Source organism: Aulonocara stuartgranti (genome assembly GCF_965226115.1).
Source record: "Aulonocara stuartgranti genome assembly, chromosome: 2".
In the NCBI taxonomy this organism is placed as follows: Eukaryota; Metazoa; Chordata; class Actinopteri; order Cichliformes; family Cichlidae; genus Aulonocara; species Aulonocara stuartgranti.
The window spans coordinates 19,389,336-19,400,483 of record NC_138940.1 but is presented as its reverse complement, the minus strand read 5'-3'; the positions used below and the strand labels follow the sequence as shown (position 1 = coordinate 19,400,483).

At 45.9% G+C, this 11,148-nt stretch overlaps 1 protein-coding gene across 2 annotated transcripts; it reads right to left on the bottom strand.

The window, feature by feature from the left end:
- Window positions 1-6,365: 6,365 nt before the first annotated feature.
- On the bottom strand, window positions 6,366-10,177 carry LOC309688997 (uncharacterized protein). Of its 2 annotated transcripts, XM_082505111.1 has the most exons (9): window positions 9,957-10,177; window positions 8,050-9,897; window positions 7,942-7,977; window positions 7,694-7,864; window positions 7,445-7,564; window positions 7,214-7,276; window positions 7,067-7,129; window positions 6,878-6,979; window positions 6,366-6,775 (listed from the first exon to the last, which is right to left on the bottom strand). In XM_082505111.1, exons 2-9 carry the CDS (start codon window positions 8,120-8,122, stop codon window positions 6,672-6,674), a joined length of 732 nt encoding a protein of 243 aa, XP_082361237.1. In that variant the 5' UTR covers window positions 8,123-9,897; window positions 9,957-10,177; the 3' UTR covers window positions 6,366-6,671. The 2 variants fall into 2 exon arrangements, with proteins under 2 accessions (XP_082361237.1, XP_082361238.1); XM_082505112.1 differs by lacking the exon at window positions 7,067-7,129 and having other exon boundaries at window positions 8,050-10,177.
- Between the last annotated feature and the right edge of the window lie 971 nt (window positions 10,178-11,148).

The window sequence follows — 11,148 nt, the reverse complement described above, 5'->3', positions numbered from 1 at the left end:
GTCAGGGAGTTTTATCACATGTTTTCCGCCACGGGGAGACACCTCAAAGATTTACCTCTGAGCATCGATCGCCGGGAATTTAATGAAGGGTACGCCCTTTTTGCCTTTAATCTGGAACCCAGCGAGGATGCTGACGCCCTGTCTCCCGTCTCCAACGGGAATTTGAGGCTGGAGATGAGATTCAGAGTTCCTCTACCTCAGACCACAACTCTCATAGTGTACGCCTGCTACGACTCAATTCTGGAGATTGACTCTAAAAGACAGGTGCTGGTGGATTATTACTAAAATATACACACATGGATAACCTTCAGCTGGAGCACATTCTACATCGCGCCTTGGGAGACGTTTTCTGCGGTGTTTGGGCCTCGGACCAGCTGGCCTTTTTGAGGCGCGACTTTAAACCCCCCGCCTACTTTATAGTAAACACTCACCCCTCGCACTTGAGGGGAGAACACTGGCTGGCTCTGACTCTGGAAAAGGACGGCTCCTCCACTTTTTTTGACTCTTACGGATTCCCTCCCGACTTTGCTCACTATCCCTCGGTCATCTCAGAGTTTCTGGAAGGCCGCTCTGACAAAATACTCTATCACGATCGTCAACTTCAGCACCCTATGTCTGTCGTTTGCGGGCAACATTGCATTTTTTATCTATGTCACAAGGCTCAGGGGTTATCCGTCGGTAAAATACTTTCTCTGTACTATAACGATGTGTTTAAAAATGATGACATGGTGTCTGACTTTCTGAAAGGACGCTGCCCCGCTCGCTCTCGCAGAGGTCATCACGTGGCGTGCTCCTTACAAAAGTTTAAAGATGTGTGTATCGAATAAAGAAACGTAAACAAAAAAAAGTTTGTTGCAGCGTTTTTTTTATTTCATTTGTAAACAAAAAAACATTTGATTTTACATAGAGGTCCAGGTCGGGGAAAGCGTTATTTTGACCCGAGAAGGTTTTCTCCCCCTTCGCGCAGGTGTCTGTCCTCCCTCCTCCTCCTCCTCCTCCACAGATTTAAGACGCGCATACTGGTCGCGAGCTCTACGGTTATGTATTGAGGATGAGGGTATGTTTGTTTCGACCAAAGTAGTTAAAAACGTGTTCCATCCTTTCGGTCGCGTTTGGTTTTTACTTTTAAAAGAGAGGGAGAGGTTTTTAAATAGATCAATCATGTGCGAACCCCGCACCGCATCCCCCTTGTAAACAAATTCACCCCTCTTTGTCCATCCTCCTCCACCCTCAGCTAATTTCTGCATAATGTAGCGGGCGTTTTTGCGATCTCGAGGGGGTAAGGATTTTAATACTTCTTCCATCATTTCATCATCCTCCTCTCTGGGCCGCTGCACTTGTTGCTGCACCTGCTGCTGCACCTGCTGCTGCACCTGCTGCTGCGCCTCCTCTGGCGGGAGGTGGAAAGTCACCCTACTCTCCTCGTCCCGGTCCTGTTTAGAGAGTGTGAGATATCTCCGCAGCAGAGACTCGTATCTTTTGATTTTTTCATACGAATTTAACCGCGGATCCTCCAGTATGGCTTTCATCTTTTCGTCCAAATCGTCTTTGGCAGTTTCTCTGACGGTAGGCTCGGTGGGTCGGGTCAGTTTTTTCAACTCGTGAGAGGGAACGAGAATCATTTTTTTAAACATCTCAGCGTTTTTGAAATATTCCTCCCAGCAGGTTCCCCAGAATGGGTACGGCTGCGGACAACAGAGGGAAAAGAAACCCGCCCGTTTGTTTCTTTAAAACTTGACGTTTACGGTTTAAACTCGTTTTCTTGTCGGCCAGCAGCCTGATGATCTTTTTCTGGCGTTTCAGTTTTTGGTATTGAGGAGCGGAAAGAGGTATGTTTCCCCTTAAAAGATTTAAAGCTATCTCGCACAGCGCCTGGAGGAAATCCGGGGAGCTGTGAGCGAGAATGTCTTTGCGTTTCTGCGGCGACGCGTGGTACAGAGCTTGCAGTAAGACTGCGTTTCTTTTTATACGCTGAGACATGGCTACTTGGGTTTAGGCAGGTAAATGACGGGGTACTGCCCCGGAAGCAGACCGGCGCGCACTCTGTAGCGTTCTGGGCACGAAGGAGTGAGATCGAGGATTAAATACCCGTGGGGCTCCTCGGTGGCGTCTTTGAAACTGTCTGAGAAAAATGTTTTTTGCGAAGGGAAAATCTGACGGGCCAAAATCTCAATCTGCAGCTTGTCTCTGGGGTTTTTAAACAACACCATATAATTGGAGTTTAAGCTGATGGTGCGGCTGTATTTACCCTGATGGAAAACGTTCTGGGTTAGCATCATAACCGAGACGTTTTTATGGTGGCGGTATTGAGTGAAAATTTTAACCACTTCCTGGTGATCCGAGGCCTGAAAGATGACGTCATCCAGCACCACCAGAACGTCTCGGAAATCTTCAAAAGAATCAGGCAGCCCTTCGATAAATTTAATGTTTTTATTGGTCTTTGAAAGCTCCTCATACATGGGTTGAAAAGAAGTATAAATCCACACAATATTCGCGGGCACAGTATCCATGACGCGTTCACAGTTTTCCAAAACACACTTTACAAAATGAGTTTTCCCACACCCGCTAGGACCCACAACTAGACAGGAAAAAGGCACTTTCAGTCTGTGATCAAAATCAGTTTCCTCCATTCTTTTTTAGAAGAAAACTAAAACAAAAACACTAGTACCCGAAAGGCAGAGTTGTACCGTCTGGAAAGAGACGTCTCTTGTCGTAAACCACGCGAAACTTTTTCTGAAATGTTCTGTTTTTGAGCACAAAGCCTCTCTTATCCCTCTGAATACCGTTCTGAGGGGTCTGGAGCTCCGCCTCTTTCATACCAGAAAGGTAACTTTCCACCAACCCGCTCATACTGTCGAAATTGACACGTTCGCAACATTCTCTCGTCTGCGTTATTCCTTTCATTTTTACCACCATTTTCTTTTTGTTTCTGGTCCGGTAGGCGTAACTCTTTGGACCCGCGGAGACAAATTCCTGGATGGTGTCCCCGTCTAATTCGTCCGTGAGATCCCTTAGATAGTTACCCAGCTCTAAAGGTTCCTCCCCCTCTTTCACTACGTAGATCAGAGAGTCGGTGTCGGTGTACAGAACGCTGCGCTGCAATTTTTCTAAATACTCGTAGAGTTTTAGACGGGCGTAGGCTGTAGTGAAAGCGGCTATGAAAACGTTATTGGTACCGCCGGGAGGTATCACACACCGCTCGTTATAGCTCCACTGAATTAAAGCCACTTCCTGTTTTTTGGTCTTTAAAAAAGAGACGTGTTTAAAGACGTACTGTCCCGAAAAGACGTAGTTAAAAAACTGACTCGGCTTTCTGACCAGAGCGGTCTGAGTCATGTTGGCTCTCTGAGCAAACTTTCCCCAGAAACTGTTGAGACACAATTTCGAAACTTGTCTTTTGGCCGGATTCACCTCTATTTTTGACGGGTCTAAACGTATGCCCTGATGCCTGTGGTACTCTTCCACGTATTTGTTCCTCTCATCCTCGTCGCGAGCTTCCGGAGGATAACCGGAGGCTTCCTGTTTGCCTTTGAGAAAAGTGTTAATATAGCCGGCGAAAATATCGCTGCTGCTACTATCAAAGTGCCAGACCTCTGTGATTTTAACCACTCTGTAACCTAATTCTAAGGCTTTGTTAAACTCGACGGTGACCCAGACCCCGGTGAGAGCTCTGGCCTCGTCGTCGTGAAGGCACGGACCGCTTTGTTGATTGGTCTCGGCGCAGGTGCGACAGAGGGAGAATATTAATTTACCTCCGGGGGTTTTGTACGGTAGAACGGGGAAATAGAGCCCGCGCGGCGGGTAAACGGTGGCTCTGATCAGCCCGAAATAACTGCGAGGGTCTGCAAAATTCTCTCTGATGATTTGGGGGTGATGCAGAGGGTAAGCGCGCTTGGCGTTGACGTAAGGGTACAGGGATGTGACGTCTACGTAATACACATTTTCTCCTGGCGAGGCGCTGTAACGCAGTCTCAAGGCCGAAGTGCGGCCTCCGTAAAGCCCCGAGCGAGGAGACAGAGGTTCCGGGGCTTCGTAGTTCCGCATAAAATTAATAACCTCCTCGTTCGATTTTTTCATCTTGTTCCATTCGTGCTCCCACAGAGTGACCGTGCGGACTCTGTAAACGTTTCTCAGCTCCCGGAGCCTCGCCTCGGCAGAGGCGTGCAGGTCCCCGTAAGGAGCGCGGGTCAAAGGACAGATTTCCTCAGGCCTGTAGCATTTTGGACAGCCGTGATAAAAGCATCCCAGAAATTCCCACACCCACTTTTCCCCGTTAATCAGCGCGTATCCGTCGACAAAGTACGGGCCTATTTTTTTCTCCCCGCCGGATGTGAGAGCGTGTTGAACGGGAATTTTCTGAGAGTGAGCTACCCACTCCAGCCACTGAATGGACGCGTGCGAATAGGCTTTGAATCTGCGCCCGTAGTTGTCAGGCGAGGGGATGGCCAGACTGTTTTCGGGTAGGAAATTGGTGAGAAACACTTTCATGCAGGCTGAAGCTATAGTGACGCAGCTGAAAGGGTCTACTTTAGTTTCGCCTATAAACCCGTCTCTGAACTTTACGCACGCCTCTCTCAGGATATTAACGTCGTTTCGGCAGTAATACAGGGATTCTTTTTCAAAGTTAAACACTCCCCGGGAGGCCTCGCAGTGCCAACGCAAAAACTCTGCCCTTTCGAGGGGTGACATGCGCTCCACCCCGTAATCTGAAGGAGGAGGGTACGGACCCGAGTATTTTAAGCGGTCCCGCGAGCTGAATTTGTGAGGAAAAAATCCCTTGGATTTGTCCTCGAAGCCTAAAGCTTTGGGCATAGCGCTGAGACGCATGGTGAGAAAAGAAAGCGAGTCTATGAATTTGAGAAGGAAATCGGATTCTGTGAAACATATAATTTTACTGCCTTGCATGATGAGAGAGGGCGTCATCCCACCCCCCACCAGGTGACTTAGAATTAAATAGCTGTCAAACCCTTTCGCGTTGTGCGCAACGAATGTGGTCTCTCTATATTTTTTCCTTCTGTATCTTTGGAGAAACTTTTCAACACAGTCTACACCGTAAGCGTGCCACTCTTCTCCTTCTAGAGATTTTGTGCACACTAGGTAAGGGACGTGCGCCCCCTCCCTGTCTGGGAAGCATTATCAGAGTTTTCATGTTTCAAAGGTTGGATGTAACACAGGTGTTGATCGTCGTCGGGAGGAAGCTCCGCGCGACAGATTTTACACCTGGCGGCTGTGCACCTGTGCATTCCGCGACGGGAGAGGCGCTTGCAGTCCGGACATTTATACAATTGTTGACAAACGCTGAGGTCTGAACCGGAGTGAATTCCAGGTTGTTTGTGTTTTAAATAACACGCACATGTGCGACATGATCTGTTACAATCCGTACAGATTACAGAGTCCAGAAAGTGAGAGGGGCATGCGGGGTCAAAACAGAGGTTGCAGCGGTTTTGACAAAAGTGTTCCTCTCTTTTATAATACCCGCGGTGACATTCGTTGCAAATGTACTGGATTCCTAAAAATGTTTTTAGATTTTTTATTCCGTAATAGTGATGGCGGAATAAGAATAAGTACAGCGGGTGACGTGTGTTCGGGTAGTCTGTTTCGATTAATGAAAGAGTTCTGTCCTCGGCCGGGCGGTAAAACACGACGATTTTACGTTTTAGTATTTGTTCGAATTTACCTATGTCGGTGAGAGTTACCTGAGTGCGATCGCTCAACCCCGCTAAACGCTGCAGCTCTCTGCCGCGTTCCAGGGCCTGTTTATCTGTGAAATGAGGTTGAGTGAGGTGAATCAGGTTGATGGCAAAACACAGATTATCGTTTTTGTTTTTTACCACGTACAGACAGCGACGCTTTTTGACTAGAATTTCATCGTCTAACATTTTGTGAATCTTTTTACGCGGGTCATTACTGCCACCGCCTCTAGGATTTCTAATTACTTGCACAACAATTTCTAGGGGAGAGCCTGCGACGATCGCTCCGTTTGATTGTATCAGCCTGGCTACCAGGTCCTCAAAAACCGGTACAATGTTTTCAGCGCTTTCGTCGTCGACGTTAAAAACAGAGTGATTTCGCGCGTGCTCGCTGATGATCTCCAGTTGAACCCGGTCGTTACGACTAACTTCCGGTCTGACCCTATCCGCTAGATCTACAAAATTATCCCTGACGTTGAGGTAAAATTGAGCGAGGTCGCTCGCTTCATCCGGAGAGGGAATGTTAAATACTCGCCTTATTTCGAAATTATTAAAATGTTCGCGGCGAGTCACCGCATCGTTCTGTACCCGAGATCCTCCTCCTTGTTGATGCTCCGCAGGCCGGTCCTCCTCCTCCCTGGGCTGCTGATGATGATGCTGCTCCACCTGCACCTGCTGCTGCACCTGCTGCCGGTCGTAGAGCTGAAGAGCATTTTCTATCGGCTGCAGAGGGTCAAAGTTCAGTAGACCGGCAAGCCGCTCGTTTTCAATGTTTTGAAGGAGGACCTGCAATGCGTTTTCTAAAGGTTGTAGAGGGTCGTTTGGTGGTGGTGGGGCTATATTGTTTTCTAACGGTGGGGCTAAATGTTCATCGTTTCTGTTTAATTCTGCCACGGCTTCCAACAAAGCCTCAGGAATGCTGTGTTCTTCCGACATGATTTTCTTTATTTCTTAATTCACAGACTTTTACATGCTTTTACTTTACAGGTCCTTGTGTCTGTATATCGATGCATATGTGCGAACTGTTACGGCGTACATGAAAGCGAGGTTTTCAAGGATTCTCTTCTTATGAAGCATCCGTCGAGCTGTAAGAAAAGACGGACAGAATGTATTTTTTAAACCTTACATTTTTTATTTTTATAGAGCAGAGAAGTTTAATAGGATCGATTCACCCCCCCGTCAATTACCTCTCAGTCTCCCGAGAGGAGCTCTCACTCTCCTGAGAGGAGGCGATCTGGACGGTTCCTCCTCAGCCTGATTTTCTTCCGCCTGATTTTCTGTATCGGTCTCTGTCGGGGAAAATAAAACAGAAGAGATTTAAGAAAACAATCTCATCCTTCCTATTTTTTTGAGAATGAAAAAAACGTTTTATTTACCTCGCTCCTCCGCCCGATTGTCTGTAGCGGCGGGGGATTGGTTAGGTAAATCCGCAATCTCGGCTGCCGAGAAATAAAACAGAAGAGATTTAAGAAAACAACCTCCTCTTTCCTATTTTTCGAGAATGAAAAAAACTTTTTATTTACCTCGCTCCTCCGCGCGATTGTCTGTAGCGGAGGGGGCTTGAATAGGTATATCCGCAATCTCGGCTGCCGAGAAATAAAACAAAAAAGAGAAAGATTTAATAAAAAAAAAAAAAAAACTTTCTAGCACGCTTTATACCACTCCAAGTCGGGAGGGGCGGTATAGCACACTCGGATTACTCCGTCACATCCTGATATTTATCGAAATGACGGATATTGCATCATATTGTTTACCTTTTGGTTTAAAAGGTATTTTCCTGCAGTTCTCCCGGTATGCGTTGACGAAAATAACGTCGTCGTCTTCTTCTTCTTCTTCTTTTCGCTGCGGCGGGGTCTGTATATTCTCGGTTACCTCTGTCGAGAAATAAAGCAAAACTTTTTAAAAATCTGCTCCGGGTCGGGAGGGGCGGTATAGCACACTCGGATTACTCCGTCACATCCTGTTATTCAACAAAATGGCTGATAATGCATCATATTGTTTACCTTCGATTTTAAAACTTTTTTCTCCGCGGTTCTCCCGGTATGCGGAGACGAAAATAGTGCCGTCTTCTCTTCGACGCGGCGGCAGCGGAGGTTCTGCGGGGGATATGGCTTCTAATTCGCCGCGGAAAACGGCCGGATTTCTGCTGTTACTCACTGCATTATCGATTGTTTCTGTAAGTATCAGAGCATGGTTAAATCAAGTCTATCTAAACTTGTTTAAAAAATGGTATATACTTATTTAAACGTACCGTAGTCCACTTGCGTGAAATCATTGATGTAGAAATCTAAAAGAAAGTAATCAAATTATTGACATCTCTGTTGATATATAATTTAAAGTCGTAAAGAAAAAAACTTACCGGGGTGAGGTATGAACAGATCTGGCGAGATGGCCCTCTGATCGGCGGCGTTGTTTGAACGGAATGCTGACATAATATTCACGGATTCTTCCTCGCGATTGGTAGAACTGTCACAGATAGCGACTCCCCTTCCGCTTCTTCTCTCATTTTATCCTAGTCTAGCGAAGCATCTGTTTTTCGCATCTTTCTCTTGACAATACCGGTAGTTAGAGTGGGCTGTTTTTTTTTTGATTGGCTTCTTGCGAACGCCGTCTGTTTTCCCCCATTCCGCAACGGTAAAATATGGCTTTGAGACGGGTATTTGTTTTACCAAATGGACAATTGCTGTCTGACCTTGTTCTTGCTGTTGACAAAACTCGGCTCATGGTTGACTCTTTCCCACAGAGGGGGGTGCTTTAATAAACTTATTCGAATATGAGCTTTTTTTCCTCGCTAAGACTAGTTTTATGGGGAGATGTAAAAAACAGGGTTACAAGCAATGATAATATCGGATGTTGACTCCTCAGCGTCATCATTTTCTATCTATTGAGAAAACTTATTGTAAAAAGTAATGAAGAAAAAAACTCCTCCTTGCCTCGCGGGGTGTGTGTGTGTGTGTGTGTGTGTGTGTGTGTGTGTGGGCCTTCTTGCGAACGCCGTCTGTTTTCTGCAACGGTAAAATACGACTTTGAGACGGATATTTGTTTTACCAAATGGACAATTGCTGTTGACAAAACTCGGCTCATGGCTGACTCTTTCCCACAGAGGGGGGTGCTTTAATAAACTTATTCGAATATGAGCTTTTTTTCCTCGCTAAGACTAGTTTTATGGGGAGATGTAAAAAACCGGGTTACAAGCAATGATAATATCGGATGTTGACTCCTCAGCGGATCAACATTTTCTATCTATTGAGAAAACTTATTGTTAAAGTATTGAAGAAAAAACTCTCTACTTTGGTCTGACAAGGAGCAGGTTGCGCAAAACCTACCTCATATAGATGTTTTAATAATAATAATATTTTTTGGAGGGCGTGTTATAGGATATAAGCATTGAGAAAAAAAAACTGATATCTGCTGTCTCACTCCTCCTTGGCCCGCGGGGTGGGGGTGGGTGTGTGTGTGTGTGTGTGTGTGTGTGTGTGTGTGTGTGTGTGGGCCTTCTTGTGAACGCCGTCTGTTTTCTGCAACGGTAAAATACGGCTTTGAGACGGATATTTGTTTTGCCAAATGGACAATTGCTGTTGACAAAACTCTCATGGTTGACTCTTTCCCACAGAGGTGTGTGTGTGTGTGTGTGTGTGTGTGTGTGTGTGTGTGTGTGTGTGTGTGAAACAAGATCGCCTGTCGCTGGTTTGTTTTTTCAGTCTCTTGTAAAAAAGGACTCTCAAAAGGAAAAGTAGTATTCACTAAGCGATATTTATTCAATTTTTTTACACATAGGCAGCCTGTAGGTTACAAGCGGATAGAAAGTTCTTCTGTTCATCACAAGCTATGGTGTATCTTAAAGGTTACAAGCGGATAGAAAGTTCTTCTTTTCATCACAGAATCATCTGCTGCATCACCGCTGTGCTTAGGGAACATGATGCAACAGGTCTGAAAATGACTAGACACTTCCGGAGTATTTCCGGTAGGGTCATAAGGTCCGGATCGATGCCTTCCATAGTAAATATGCTGTATTTGAATATGTCATATTCAAAACCTTCTTCTTTGGGAGAGCAGATCTCATCGGACACAGGACCGCTGCGGGGCTGCAGAAGGAAATCCATCTTGTGTCTGTGCCTTAGAAATTGTGACGGACTCCTCTCTCTGCTTTTTTTATTCCCCTCCAACAGATGGCGCGCTTCCGGAGGTTTCCCCCTCCCTCTAAAAACTTTTTTTCCCAACAACAGATGACGCGCTTCCGGAGGTTTTCCCCCTCCCTCTAAAAACTTTTTTTTTTTCCCCAACAACAGATGACGCGCTTCCGGGTTCGCCCCTCCTTTCTCAGGGTGCAATTCGATACGGTTAGCAACAGATGGCGCGCTTCCGGGGTTCGCCCCCCTTTCTCAGGATATAATTCGTCACGCGGGGGGTTTCCCACCCCCCCTTCTCCGGATACGATTCGTCACGCGGGGGGTTTCCCACGGAGGGGAGGGGCGGGAGGTCAAAAGGTCGTGATTAGGGCCATCAATCACTTCGGATCAAATTTTGTCATAAGCTGTATGGGAATAACTCTCTCATGTTATTTAGAGCGCCCTGAGCACTCCGGGAGAGTAGAAAAGCGCTATATAAGAATCAGTCCATTTACCACAGGTCAAAGATGGTAATGGGGCCAAACTATTTTAATTAGACATTAAAACAGTGTAGCACTATCCCTGCTCTTCTCTAGCAAAGACCTACAGTTGTAAAACAAGTAAAGGATAAAGAAATGGGAATAGAGAGTTTTCCTTATTAGGCATACTTGAGCCATAAACTATACCACCGTGAATTCTGTCAGCTGGCTGCTGATTCATATCAAAACTTTATTAGAGAATGAAAACAAAGGCTTTCAGTATCTTTGCTGAAGAGAAAATTCTTCCCAATTTGTCTGATTAGACTGAGTGTGGAATCGGCTTTCCTGGGTTTGCATCTGTGTTCTCTCTGGTTTCTCCTTCTCTCAGCCCTAACCACCAGCTGAGTTTGTGGATCAGAGGTCACAATACAATCTAACTGATAGTCCTGCCTGCTGTTCTCTTATCTACCTGAATGTGCATCCACTTTCACAAGCAGACCCATTTGTGTGCATTTGCCCCTGTTATTATCCTGTATTTTCCTACATGTGCATGTGAGCGTGCTGGCGTTGTATTTGTTTCTGTGTTTTCCTGTATTTGTTTCTCTGTGTGCCGCAAGCATGTTTTTCCTCCCTGTGTGTTTAACAGAAACTGTTCTGGCAGCATCCTTCCTCTCCCTCTTATGCGCTTTCTCTCTCTTTCTACCTTTTCTTTCTCTTTCCCTTTTCTTTTCTCCCTAGAGGCGATACCGGATAGAAAACAATTCTAAATAAATAATCCCTCTCTTGCTTCCTGTACCAGCACTCCACTACAGTATTTTGCCTCTTCCCTCTTATCCTTCATTTCTCCTGCATATATACTGTATATATATA